At 40.6% G+C, this 15,050-nt stretch overlaps 1 protein-coding gene across 8 annotated transcripts in view; it reads right to left on the bottom strand.

The window, feature by feature from the left end:
- The window catches only part of TMEM229B (transmembrane protein 229B), a 59,628-nt gene extending 46,767 nt beyond the window's left edge, over positions 1-12,861 (bottom strand). For 2 of the 8 annotated variants that reach the window (XM_026671140.2, XM_026671143.2), the window contains exon 1: positions 7,595-12,861. Coding sequence is in view for 2 of the 8 variants with exons in the window: in XM_087951581.1 (XP_087807707.1) it covers positions 7,383-7,495 (113 nt within the window). In the remaining 6 variants the exon portion in view is untranslated. The other 6 variants (XM_087951582.1, XM_087951581.1, XM_087951587.1 and 3 more) reach the window with 6 other exon arrangements.
- Between the last annotated feature and the right edge of the window lie 2,189 nt (positions 12,862-15,050).

Genomic DNA, 15,050 nt, shown 5'->3' with positions numbered 1-15,050 from the left:
TAATTGCAAACTGGCTGGGAAGTGTTCAAATCACAATGACATGATTATAGGAATGCTGTAACGGCCCTAACTTCAAGAACCAATGGTAAGTACCACTCATTCAGCAATGCTTCAACTTCAAACAGTCGCTGAATGAATGGTCTTTAACCAAAACTACCCGTAGGATGAAATTTTCAATAGTCTAAAATAATAGGAATGAAATTTAAGAAAGACCAAATGGAACCCAGAAAAAACAGAGAAATAGATAGGTATAGGATAACTAGCGTGATTTATAGTACTCTGTCCTTTCTTGATCCAGAGTACAGAACGCCAAGTACAGATTTGTTATAAAAAAGTAGACTTTGCATATTACAAAACACTTTCTGAAAAGGAGACCAGAGGACCAATGGACTACGTTAGTTAGAGAGGTGATGGGCTTCATTTCAGGGAACAAGTTCAAGGAGAGTATAGGCAGCCATCTGTCTAAAAAGCTTCACTTTGGATTCCTGCTCTGAGTAAAGAGGAAGGGTGGGAATTTGGTGCCCTAAATAAGTCTTTCCAGCTCCATAATAGGAAATGTTCTTTCCATGTTTACCTGTGAAGCAAAGCTGATGTGACAAAAGTCATTTGTTTAAAAAGTAGGCCAATCTTTTGTTTTGACATTTCGCCAAGAGCTTAGTCTTATAATCTGTCCCAATTAAAGCTGGGCAGACATGGGGATGGGATTAATCATGCTTTCCTTAAACCAACCCAGCCAGGTTTGGTGACAAGAAAAACTTCTTTTCTTTCCAGAATATTACTCTAATTATTTTTAGAATTGGAAATGAAGTTATATCACTGGGAGCCAAGCTTATACTACCATATAGGTTTTTTTTAAGTAACTACTATTCTGTCAAGCTAGAAGTTTATTTGCGAAGCAACAGAATGGACAATAATAAACTTCCCATTTACAGAATTGTTCCAGCCCTATTAGATAGGCTACAGTGGTGGTATTCACCCGGTTTGGCCCGGTTTTGGCGAGCCAGTAGGAGCGATAAGCAGTGGAGACCGAACTGCTTCTCTCTGCTGCTCTGCTGTTGGGCCCACCCACCAGGGGCCCCATACTCACTTCTATCTGCTGAATTTGAAGTGCAGCTGCTTTGCGCGGCACAGAAGAGTGCTGTGCGGCAGCTACTGAAGCGACCGGGATTGTGCAGGCTTGCAGGAGGCGAGTTAGAACGCCTCTGCGCCTGCACAAAGTGCGCGTTTGGCACGTGCGTGCACACAGTGTGTGCATGCATGCAAAGGGTGCCCACCAAGACATGCCCACCGAGCTGGTGGCAAAAACATTTGAATCCCACCACTCATAGGCTAGTCTAAGAAATCAACGCCATCCAAGTTTAGAAGTACTTTTATAGTATAGCTATAGCAACAGAATCTGACAAGTCTCCATGTGCCCCCAGTCTCCCTCAATTTATCTTTGTACAAATTAGGGAGGGGCCTGTGTGAGACATTTGCTCAACATCCCAGTCAACAAATCAATTTCTTTGAATGGGTTCATGTCTGAATAATGCCTTGATATCGGCGCTTTCTCCAGTCCTTCCCAGCCATTCCCTATGCCCTCTTACAAGTTGTAAGGAGTTACCATTTTCCTTTATCTCGAAGGCTGAATCCCGACACCACATATTGACCTGCAAAAAATGACTTACCTCTATAACCATCATCTACAGATTAAAAGCCTTTCCATATTGCTCAGTTAAAGTGCTGTCCATCCATCCTTGAATTTGTAGAAGGCTATATTTGCATACAATTTACTATCTAGCCTCTATTGTATTTGGTCCACCTAGCAGTGCTCTATGGAGTGGAGAGTTGGTCTCTGACAGAAAGCCGTTTGAAGAGACTAGAAGCATTTGAAATGTGGATTTACAGGTGGCTGTTACTTATAAGCTGGGTTGACAAAATCAAAAATGAGGAGGTAATAAGCCGCCTGGGAAAGCCAGGGAGAAATCATCAAAACCATAAAAAAGCAAAAGTTAGAATATTTTGGACATGTGATGTGACATCCAGAAAAATACAGCATACCTCACTTAATCCTCCAAGGAGAGATTGAAGGCAAACGAGGTCCAGTCAGAAGAACATCATGGCTTCAAAATCTAAGGGACTGGTTTGGACAAAACTCAACAGCACTTTTTTGTAGGGCTGTTGATAAAAATAGGGTTGCCAACATGATTGCCAACGTCCAATGATGGATATGGCACAAGAAGAAAAAAAGAAGTGTTTTCCTAATTATGCATGTGCAGTGCCTGATAAGGAGAGCTTGGTAGAGTCCTCTAGTGTTGCTGTCTTCCCTCACCAGTATGTCAACAGCTGATGGAAAAAGATATTGACTGCATTGAGATAAAGTAGGTCTAGATGCTTTCCTGTTCTTTTCCCACTCTTCCTATTCCCCACTGTAGTATAACTCAACGGTCAAGGATGAAAAGGTTGAATCACAAAAGGAGCTGAATTATAAGCAGTATTTCTATCTGGTATTCCTTTCCTTTTCTTCTGTCACCTTCCAGATTCTACTGTGAGGTTTCAGAAGGAAATATAGGGAGGAGAAAACAAGATTACCCCTTCAGTATTGCATCATTTCAGCTTGTTACTCCAGTTCAGCCTTTTTCTAGGACATAGATAAAAGCACTTATGGTACTGGTGGCTGAACAATTTTGTGTTATTAGTCAGTTCTGAAGAACCACAAGCACAGCACTACTATATCCAACTATTATGCAAGAGACAGGATGACAAACATTAGGAAGGGAGTACTCCCATCAGCCAGAAATGGACAAAAAGCACTGTTCTAATCCCACCAAGTACTATTCAGCTTCCCATTTCTGATATATATAGGAGAAGATGTAGTAGCTGGGCTCACTATTATGTTCTATCCTTTTAACCAGTTTTTCCCAACCTAGCACCTTCTACCACACATTTTCAAAGAAGAAGAAAAAATTGAAAAACCAATGGGAAGATTTTTTTTTTTTAATCAAAATTTTTCTGGAACCTGGTTAGCACCAATGATTTACGCTTTTTTACGAAAGCCCTTATGGGTAAAATATCAGATTTAAGCCATAGTTTTCCGATTTAAAAAGCCCCGTTCATTACAGAACAGAAAATTCCTGGTGACTGGAGGCCAAAGTCAAAGCTCAAATCCATAGTTCAAACCTAACAGTCAGTAAAGGACAAGCTGCTGAGAATTATGCAAAACATAAGCAAGAAAGGAAGAAGTTGCACCAAGTCTCAGTTTCTAAGATTTGGAAGAGTTAAAGCTGTATCTATCAGGTGAGATGTAAATACAAATGCTTCCCATGCATTAGTAGGAATGCTATTTTTTTTTCCTGGATACTCTATTTGACACAATGAAATAAGAATGTATGCACTCTCACACAGTATTTTATTCACCAAATTCCTTTTCTTGCTTTGAATGAGCAGCTTAGCAGCAATGGGAGAGAAAGTTTTACATTTGGCTAGAAATTAAAATTGCTTATATGCCAACTCAGAAAATGCAAATGTTAAAAGTTGATTCCCTTCTTTTAAAAAATCACTCCAGCAAGTTTGTATACCATGAAACTTTGTTGACTGCCAAGCCAGTGGCTTATATTTTTACAAACATCATACAGTAGTTTGAAATTTGTTTCCTTTCACACTGGATAGTTGTTTCTTTATTTTTCAAAGGGAAAAATCGTGAGTTTGCATTGAATAAAGTGTCTGATGCTATTGGATTCCATTAGAATTACCCTGTTTCTCCAACAATACGGCCTCCCCCAATAGGAAGTCCCAGCATGTTTTATAGGCATGAAATGAAATTAAGCCCCTCCCCCCAAATTAAGGGCTATATTAAAACATGCAAAATGGGGGGAATGGTTGCTGTTAGGAAGTACTTTTGTTGCACACCCGGATATGGTGCTGCTTGCGTTGACCCCGATACGAAGTGCCCCACCAACGCCGAGGTCAACATCCAAGCCATCGCCGCCTGCCCGCCCGAAGATGCAAGGGGGGGAATTAAGTCACCCCTGAAAAGACGGCCTAGCCATTTTTTCAGGGCTCCAAAAAAATAAGACCCGGCCTTATTATATGAGAAACACGGTGGAATCCAGTAGATTCCATTGCAGGACTTGCTTTATGATCACGGATATTTTGTCCTTTTGTGCAGGTTTGTTTTAATATGTATTTATCCACTGCTTTTTAGCAATGTTTTCGAGAAAGTCTATAAATTTTATTACTTTGCTCCTCCATCCAGTTTTAGTCAATAAAGGACAACAAAAATCCCTGATAGGATTTCTTTTTTTAACTTTAAAATACATTTACTGTGAGTCTATAAACAGACTTCCAAAGTTCTGCAATTCAGCCATTATAAAACCCTCCTACTTCTAGGATTATGTCATGTGTACTTCTAGTAGGAAGTGAGTTATACTAACAATATGACACATCTGGGTGTAAACCTTAAGAAGTTCAAACTGTGTTATTTCTCAAGAGCTACTCCTAGAAATTAAGGCAGGTGCTCTCCAACCAGAATGAAAGTAAGAATGCTTCTGCTAAAAAGGCTTCAACTTGGCTGGATAAGCACTTACATGTATTTTATACACTACTGTTACTGGAGTCTAATGTTTTTCTCCCCAAATTCTCCTGTCTCAAACATACATTTTTAATTACCCTTTCTACTTATTCTTTCTGTCATACATACTAACCAATCCTTTTACTATTTAAAATATGTGGAAAGCAAAAACTGCATCATAGATTCTATGGAATTAACCCACTGCCAGTATCACTTTCTTCTTTTTCAGTGTAGAAAAATATTGCCTTGTGACATGCAAATTTCTAAAGTTAAGGATTTCTTTTTCTAATTTCAAGCAACATAGATGGCCAATAGTTTTTCCACAGAAGTAAAGTATACCACAATATAAGATCAAAATTGCTCTTGCGTAGGTTACTAAATTTAATCAGGGTTCTGCTTAAAATCATGGGCGAAAAAACAAATAATGAAAAGAACAGAATCAGACAATATGGTAATAACTACTTAATCCAGTATTCCATAAATTTCATATTATTTTTTTAAATACCTTTCTGCATTTCCTAGCTATAACTAACAGACTTCAATATATGCAGTCTATGCCTATTTAAACTTCATTAGTTAAGTCATATGGCTTAAAATAATTTCCTAAGGTTGGGTGTTCAACTGCAATATTTCTCTCCATGAAAAAGAGGAACAGAATTGATTGTGCTTCAAATAAGGAAATATGAAGGCCTAATTAAGTTTCTTCTTTTTGCGTAAATAAAATTTTCTGAAGAAAATAAAGTTATCATGTTGTAGTAATTTGTTGTATTTAAGTTTTCCAGTTTACTCAGAAAACTTGTTCTTGGAATTGGATATTTATTAAGTTAATGGTTCACAAAAATGCAACAATTTCATAGGGTTAGAAGGTTACTTCAAGTAGAAGGACATTCAGTCTCCCACCCAAGGTTCTGTTTATTCCTCAGTGCTGGAGATTATCATCACTATTTTAAAAACTTGGCCGCTTCAATCAATACAGTCCAACGGGTTTCAGCACAAGATTCTTGGTCACACAATAAAATACATTTTTCTGTGGGATGCTGGTACACATTTAGTGATGTTTTCCCCTTTAGGAATAACCAGGAAAAACAGTAAAAGTAACACTTCTCCGTTCACTCAACTTTAGTCCGTAACTGTATTTTTCAGCTTAAACTTTTAAAAGGAAGATATACTTTTGTTTTGCTGATCACAGCAAGTGAGGAAAAACTTCCTGGCTTTTGGTGTGGTATAAATATAATACTGCTAATGATAAAAAGAACACAGCTTACAGAAGCTGTGTCATATATTATTTAATGAATCCCACAGTGATCAACACCGGCATATTTTAACATCCATCCCCTAAACAATATTCAATGCAATGATCCAGTTGATTACATGAATAAATAGTTACTGGTTACATAAATATACATTGTTAGTATGATGTGCAAGAGATTAGGTCAAATCTATCGTCACAACATGATATACCCACACCAAGTGCACTTAATTTATATCCCCGTACCCCTGGGATAAGAATTTCTATTCACTGGATGTACAGAAAACTCTTGTCTTCAGCAGCCTCCTTATAACTGGCACCCAAGATATGTGACACTACCATTCATATAATCTCTGGAGAGCTTACCAAAGCATGCTGGTTATGGAGTGCCAGGCATAATCCAACACTTTGGAGGACATCATGTTGGAAGAGTTTTCCCTAAACATCCAAGGACTCATAGATGCTTCTGTACAATCTAATAAATCTTGCTGTAGGAGTTAGCAAGAAGGACCACGACCGATTTCAGAGAACAGACTTCATGTTCTGTAACATCAAAATCCATTAAAAGTATAATAGCATGTTGGAGATCACTAGCTGAATTATGTGGGGAACATGTGTCTTTATAGATAGGAGACAGCCAAGGAACTCCTTAACTGTCAAAGTGGGCAGACTAGATAGGAGACATACACCATGTGAGCTGTGAGCTAGAAACTGAGGAAATAAAGCTTGCAAAAAGCTTGTGAATTTTAAGAGAGAACAATGCTTAGATCTGCTTCAAGAGTCACCTCCTACCTTTTTCTTCTAGCCTCAGCTTCCCATTTACAAAATGGGAAGAACCATTTGCCAGCCTGTCTCACAGGACTGACATTAAAATCAATGCGCCCAATGCTCTTTTTTGGGGGGGGGGGAGGGGGGGTATAATAAGTTTTATAAACATGATTTTGGGGGCAAGACGAGTAGGATCAGAAATAACAATCTCGAGAGCTGGAAGGCACATCCTCCCTATTTGGGGCTCTTCAGAATTTGGGGAGATAAAGTCGAATCCATGACAGGGAAAATAGAGGAGCAGACAATCTGAGGGAAGCCCGAGGATTTAGCAATTGGAATACCCTCCCACAGCAGCGGGAGGTGACCACGCCGCCTGGGAAGGGTGCGAGACAACTGGAGGAGGGCACCGCGTTCAAGTAAACCCTTTTGGAAGAGGCAAGAAATACCCAGGCGTGACGCGAAGCTCGCAAGTAGCTACGCCAGCGTGCGAGCAAGAGGATTCCCCGCTTCCCCGCGATACACATGGCCGAGCGCAGAAGACGCGCGGGGATTTCCCAGCTCCCGCGGGGTGGGGGGGTGGGAAGCGCGCCCGCCAAAGAGCCTCGGGCCGAAACCCTCCGAGCCCGCTCCAGGCCAAGCCCACCACACAGGATGCAGCAGCTCAGCATCCTTCCCAGGCCGCCGGGGGCTTGGCGGATCGGAAGCCGGGAACGGAGTCAGGAAGATGGGAGGTTGGGCGATTAAGAAGCAGGATCCGGCTAAAGAAGGGCAGCCGGAGGAAAACTGCCCGTTCGCCTTCCGCTTCTCCTTAAGCACCTCCTCGCTTTGTTACGGGCTGGGCTCTCTCTTCCTCTTGCGCGGATTCCCGCGGGATTGCCCGGGGCTGCGAGTTGCATCGGGTCAAAGGGGGAAGCCCGAGCGGCGCTCATCGCGTGCGCCCTGGTCCTCCGCCTCCGAGCATCTGCGACCCACACGCGTTGCAGGAAGGAGGGGGAGAAGAAGGAGGAGGCCTCTGCGGATGTACCTACCCGGGTGACGCTGGGCAACGGGACGCAAGGAGGGCCGCCCAGCGCAGGTGCCTGCTCGCCGCAGCGCCGCGGCTGGGATCCGTTCAGCAGCGCTTCATCCGCCTCAGCTCCATGGATGGATGCGAGCCGGCAGCTGTTCTTTTTGTAGCCGCTCTTGCGCCGCGGCCGAAGATCAACTGTGCCAATGAAGAGAACCCATAGCGTGGATGCGGTTGCAAGGCAAACTGCACATGCTCCTTCCTGACAGCCGGCCGCCTCCCCGCCCGCAGGCCTTCGATCGCTTAACCCTTTCGCTGCTGCGCCCTGGGGGTGCAGGCTGGGCGGAGGGGAAGTCAAAGGGCGGGTGGAGGGGGAGGAAGACCAGGCTGACTCCCTCAACTCGGTTCCGCCATCCCTGCGCTGCCGCAGACTACATCCCCGGCTTCCTTTTCCGCCCGCGGGCTGGGCTGAGGAGCCGTAAGCAAGGGAAAGAGTTACTCCGTCCAGGTCCTTGGTTGGCTGCGTTCCCTTCCTGGTTTGAATAATTTACCTCCTGGCAATTTGCGCGCAGCACGTTTGTTTTCTTCGGCACTTGGCCCAGGCCCCGGGTCCCCCGGGTCTCCTTGAGGGCGAGAGATGGGTCTGTTGGAAGAGAATATCTGTAGCTCAGGGCCGAACTGGGGAAGTCCTTGGTGCTTCTTTGAGCTGGGTTATATACTGGCAGACCTTTCATTCCCTCATTGGGTAATGCCAACAGTAATGCTTATATACAGTAGCGTGGACTGCCAATGTTGACAGGTTTGTGGGGCTTTTGTCTTGGTAGCTCCTTGATTTCAAAATCAACAGTTCAACGATGTCCTTTGGTGGAAGATCAAAGGTCACAGTTAAGGCTAGATCCAAGGTGGCTGCAGGAGATAAAGTGGAAGAAAAGCAGGCCTTCCTTCTCCATCTGACCTAGGTTTGCAGCTGTTAATAGAGCTGATCGCTCATTACCTGCACCTGTTATGGGGGTGGGAGTTGGGAAGTCCCCTCTTGCATCCCTGAGCCCCCAAGAGAAGAGGCGCCAAGTCCTTTGGTTTCTCCTTAAGAATGTTGGGAATGTTTGTCTATTTATTCAATTTCTATAGCCACTGTTTCAATCAATGACTCTGGGAGGATTATAGGTCTAATATTGTGTCTCTGGGGGGAATCAGCACCCCAGTAGCTTCTATGCAGCAGGGATTGCACAGGCTAAATACAAGTCCCCTCAACCAACGGGAGCCCCAAGGTCACCCGGAATGGCAGATATTCAGGGTGGCAGCAAAGAGGTCCAGCATCCATCTACAGTATAATGATTTGTGGGAAAGACCTTAGGAGACAGGGTGAAAGGCGCTGCCTAGAGAATAGTCAGATAAGAAATAACATAGCCTGTAATTGGAAAGTTGGTGGCGGAAGAGGCTCAGAAGGTACCCTCCCTAGTTTCTCAGCCCATAAGAGAGAGGGCGGAAGAACTGTACTTTCAGACTTACAAGATTCTGTTAATGTAGCTTTACATAAATGTAAAAACAGTTTATCTGACCACTGGTCTATTTGGAAAGGCTGACTCCACCCCTGGGCTAAGACAGATATGCTGGGCCCACCAAAGTGGATGATGTCCATGGCTTGTTATGTACATCTTTGTGTATATAAGAGAGAGAGAACCAGGTGCTGCAGAAGCAAGGGAGAACCTTGGTTTAGTCCTTCCCTAAAGCATAAACAGAATGGGTGACATTGTGGGATAAATTTATTTTAGAAGTGCTTTGACTTCAGATAAAAGCCAGGGCGAAATTTGGCTTCTTTTGCACTTCTGTTTGTTTTTTTTATGACTAATGGGTGGACTGTACTCTAATTTATTCCCAGGAGAGTATTTTAACATTGAAATGGAAATTGCTGCGTTGATGCCATATAACCTTGTAAAGTAAGTCCTGACCTTTTTTGAATACTTTTTGAATGCTGGTTACAATGTTCTAGTTTGTGATGTTTGGTTTTGGCCAATAAATGCCTGGAAACAGAGCACAAAAAAAGGTGTGAATCTGGGTTTCGGAGTACCCATCCCTTTTCCTTCAAATGTGCTCTTTCAAAATTAAATATATTTCATTTAACATACTAATGAAACTGTTTTTCAGATTAATTCCTTTGTGTGATAATATCTACTGTTAATTTATTTGATTTAGGAATGGGTTCTAGAAGACCAGTCTTGAGAGATTATACCGCAATGAGAGGGGGTGCACAGGGATTTAAGCATATTTAAGGGAAAATGTGAAATAAAGTTCTGTTTTGTAAATGAGATTGTTCTACCTCAGCTACTTTTGTTCCAATAATTTATTTTGAAAAATTTCTACAGCCATTACGAGATATATTTTTAAGGTTAAAAACCAAGAAAGATTTAAAATCTTTGAAAAATTATGTCTGAAAAAAATTGGCCTCTTGACACATTAGTCTGCTCTAAAAATCAAAGTTTTTGAATAACGCTCAATCTATTTGCTGAAGTAATAAAAAAGAAATTAGTAAAATATTTTCCCCTACATTTATGCAGCTTATTAAGCCATGGTGTTATACATAATGTTCACGATATTTAAATGTCTTTCTGGTTTTGTTTCCCTTGTGTATGGCATCCTGTCAGGAGGAGTTCTGTGAATCAAGCTGGGTATTTCCAGTGAAGAAAACTTCAACTTCTTTTATTGTATGACTGACCTGATTCAAGGGACTTTTCAAAAAGTCCCAGTGATATGTTTCATTCATGTGAAATCCTTTTCTCACTGTTTCTTTTATAATTTTTTAAATATTTTTTCTTTTCTGAGAAAAAGTTGAGACATACATGAAGTAATTGTGTAGCTCCTTTTGACTGATAGCCCAGAAGGCCTCTGTCTGAATGTATGTACTGTACACAAAGAGAAATAGGTGAGACTTTTGTGACCTATAATTCTGGCTAGGAGTGTACGAGCCTCTAATTGAAATATGAGGAAATATGAATCTCCTCTTCACAGAATACCTTTCAGCACAAGTACAGCAGCTCATCTGTTGGCACCTGTTAGCTTGTTGCCTTCCAAAGGAACAAATGTTATGGATAGAATACCACTGTAGCAGGACCATCTGAGCTTTCCTTTCTGTGTCTAAGTTGTGAAGTCTATTTCTGTATGTTAAGAATATGAATCTTAAAAACAAACATGAAAATAGGACCAAGAATTGTAATGTGTTTCTTTAAAAAAGGTCCCCTAACATGTTTCTTTAGAGAAAGCATAATCAGGATGACATATTTTCAAATAATGCAACTTCTACATTTTTAATTTGCAGTAAAACCTTGGTATATCTATTGGAAATTATTCGAGATAGTGTACAAGATTGTGGTTAAAAAATAGTTACCAAGAAGAAAGAATAGATTTTTTCTCCCCCTCCCCCAATTACTTTTATAATAGGAGAAAGGTCTTATATTACCTTACAATACAATAATTGAGACAGATAAATTGAGTGATGGTATGGGAGAACTATCACAAATCAGAGTCATCTTCCTTTTGGATATATACAGTAACATATTCTGAGGGGCTGAAGACTGAAGGATATTCAATAATTTTTGTTGAAAAATTTGCCCCTCCCATTTCTTTTCAAATAATTTTCAGTTGAAGATAGGACCTTCAAAGCTAACAATTGTCATGGTCCCTGTCTGGTCTCTAGAATAGCACCACTTCAAAGGTATAAAAGATCATTACTAAACAGTTACTATTGCAAATAGTTGCCTCTCAGTTATGCAGGGACATTGAACTAAGGACTGGAGCTTTGTACATTCTTCTTCAGGATCTCTGAGAAGTCTATGCGACTCACTTTTAAAACGATAAATTTGCAAGAAGGGGCATGCTCTATGGCATTCTGATACTTTTTTATCTTATGAAACTTGCACAAGATATGTTTACTCAAGGTTTTGTTGACATTTTATTCTCCCTCTAGAAAGGCAATGGAATCAGGTTTCAGTGTATCCAGCCATCCAGTTTAGCAGGTTGTACATAATAGGAAGACATTGTGATGGAATGACAGACAATAATTTCAAGACAATTGCAACATTAGCTTCCCTGCCAGCAGCTGCTTCTCACCTTGGCAAGATTTGCTGAACATTTAAGGTTCCTAGAAAGAAATATTTCTCATTATATCTATTATTTAATGGATAGTTGAGCAGGTTTCAAAAGTTGCTTGTGATGCAAAGTCCGTAAAATGTACAATTCATAATTTACCTGTGTAAATTATGGAACAAGCTCCATCTATTATTCAGACATAGGTGATCTTATTCTAAAAATTAGCATGTCCATTTTGTTATACATAGTTTGTGATCATTGTAAAATTTCTCCCCCCCCCCCCCCAAAAAAAGAGGGAGGAATATCTGTTTTGGAAAAAAAAATCCTATTTGACTTGCTACACAAAACAATGGATTTTATCCACTAAGCGTTCCCGATAAGGTCAATGATTGATGGAAAAGAATTTAGGGGAAAAGAATTTATGCAATAAATTTATGCAATAATCAATTTCTATGGGATACAAGAACAGAAACTGTCCCTGACTATATATTCTATATCTCTATCTATCTATCTATCTATCTATCTATCTATCTATCTATCTATCTATCTATCTATCTATCTATCTAATATCCCAAGTTCCAACATGCAAATTTGAATCTTAACTGAATTCTGTCTGCCAGAATAATAACTAAATAGAAATGAAATTTATTTTCAGAGGAGCTATCACATGAATCAAATTTCTCATATTGCCTACTTCAACCATAGATAGAAAATCGCTATACAGGTAATCCTTGTTTAGTGCAGACAACTGAGACCAACACCTAATCCAGGGATGGGGAAAGATGACCCCTTTATGACTTGCGCACATGGCTGGCTCAGGAATTCTGGGACTTGAAGTCCGCAAGTCATAAAAGGGCCATCATTCCCCACCCCTGGGGAATTTAATCATTACGTGAAGTGGTGGCTATGACTGTGCCAATGATCTTACTTCCAATTTTCTTTGCTTTACACACTTATAAAAGGTATAAATGTGAGGATTGTTCTCAGAGTTACTTTTAATCACAGCCATAACTGCAAACAATCATTAAATGAATCAGTTGTTAAACGAGGACTATCTGTACATATTCCTAGTGTTCTAGGAAGTAATATTAACCAGTAAATGTTGATATTATGTTGAATATACTTTGGATGTCCAGATATCAACTGACATTCTCTTGTAAGTTGTGAATGATAATCATTTGAAAAATTATCAATAAATGGTACTATTTGCTGAACTTCTAACATTTGCTATAATATTTTCATCATCTTTTGGCACAAACTATAGACAAAAGAAATGCCATCTAGAATAGAGATAATTGCTGGGTGGGGAGAGGGTTGATGGATAAATTCAAATGTCAACAACATACTGAGATTTATCTAGAGGTGTGGCATTAGGAAATATCAGTTTATCAGAAAATAAATTCAGGTTGCTCCCCAGTACCATTCTAACCCTACAGGATGCTTTGTATACCCCAATTTGCAATCCTTTATTTTTGTCTAGTAGAAGGTGTTCCACATGGAGCAGTCAGCTCTAGCCTCTTGTCCTTTTTATTTTCTAAGGCTTAGAGAACCTCCTCGGAGCTCAGAAGCATCCTTGAACATAAAATAATCCTAAGGGATTCAGTGGCTCAGTGGCTAAGACACTGAGCTTGTTGATCAGAAGATATAGGGGTTCAAATCCCTAGCACCACATAACGGAATGAGCTTCCGTTACTTGTCCCAGCTTCTGCCAACCTAGCAGTTCGAAAGCATGTAAAAATTCAAGTAGAAAAATAGGGACCACTTTGGTGGGAAGGAAACAGCGTTCCGTGCACCTTCGGTGTTTAGTCATGCCGGTTACATGACCACGGAGACATCTTCGGACAGCGCTGGCTCTTTGGCTTTGTAATGGAGATGAGCACCGCCCCTTAGAGCCAGAAACGACTAGCACGTATGTGCGAGGGAAACTTTTACCTTTACCTAAAAGCTAACACTTAGCTAGGCAAGATTTCACTTTTTCTTTATTTCCCATGTTCACTTTTTTTTAAAGTTACTTTAAAAGAAATAGGTAGGGCAAGTAGCTTGGCAGATGTCAAGAGAGATTTGTCTGAACGTAGTACATGAAGCAAAACCCAGGAGTATAGCCGTTGAGGTATCAGGCTAGAATCAAGGAGACTGTGAGTTCTAGTTCCAAATTAGGCACAAAGCCAGCTGGGTGGCCTTAAACCGGTCACTTTCTCTCAGCAAGAGAAAACCACTTCTGAAAAATCTTGTCAAGAAAACTTCAGGGACTTGTCCAGACAGTCTCAAAGAATTTGACACAATTGAATGGGGCAGGGGGGGGGAAATAGGAGGAGAGATACAATGTAAATTATTAGTAGCTAAATATCAGAAAGAGTTCCAGAGCACCTTGTAAGACTGACATTTAATTATGAGGCACAACCTTTTGTGAACAGCTAATAAGGTAACCTGCAGTTCATTAAAGTTTATACCTTGTAGTGAAAATTGTTATGCTTGACGAGTGTCAACCAGATTCAAGAAGGCAGAGGCAATGTTGGCAAAGAAATGCAAGATCCTTTAGCAAAGAATAGAATAGAATAGAATAAGAATAAGAATAGAATAGAATAGGAATAGAATAGGATACTTTATTGGCCAAGTGTGATTGGACACACAAGGAATTTGTCTTGGTGCAAATGCTCTTAAGTGTACATAAAAGAAAAGATACATTTGTCAAGAGTCAAGAATCATAAGGTACAACACTTAATGATAGTCATAGGGTACAATAAGCAATCAAATACTAGGAAACAGTCAGTATAAATCGTAAGGATACAAGCGACAAAATTACAGTCATACAATCACAAGTGGGAGGGGATGGGTGATAAGAAGTGATGAGAAGATTAATAGTAATAGTAGTGTAGACTTTGTAAATAGTTGGACAGTGTTGAGGGAATTATTTGTTTAGCAGAGTGATGGCTTTCAGGAAAAAACTCCTTGTGTCTAGTTGTTCTGGTGTGCAGTGCCCTATAGCGTCGTTTTGAGGGAAGGAGTTGAAACAGTTTATGTCCAGGATGTGAGGGGTCTGTAAAAAAGATAGTAAACAATCTCTCAGGCCTGGGAATGGTGCGGGTATGGGAGACTCAGAATAGCTGCCTCAATTTTATATGGTGTAATTGAGACAGAAGAAAACAGGCAGGTTTTCAGGGTTCTGCTCATATACCCTACAATAATATGAGTTCTCATTGCAGTATCTTTTGCACCTGACCTACCTGGAAGGACAGACAATGTTGATATTCATGGTTGTCATTAGCCATCACTGATCTTGGAGCAGTCCTGATTATTAAGGGTAATAGTCCTTTCTTCCTCTGCTCTGGTAAGCCCAAATGAAGCAGACTAACAAAATTTATTATAAGGCACCTCTGATCATTCTAGACTTTTTA

Source organism: Notechis scutatus, chromosome 1, assembly GCF_049901735.1.
Source record: "Notechis scutatus isolate UNSWTSFEM ecotype Mainland chromosome 1, rNotScu1.2, whole genome shotgun sequence".
NCBI classification, from domain to species: Eukaryota; Metazoa; Chordata; class Lepidosauria; order Squamata; family Elapidae; genus Notechis; species Notechis scutatus.
Note: the sequence above shows the minus strand (reverse complement) of the source record. Positions and strands in the feature narration are given on the sequence as shown.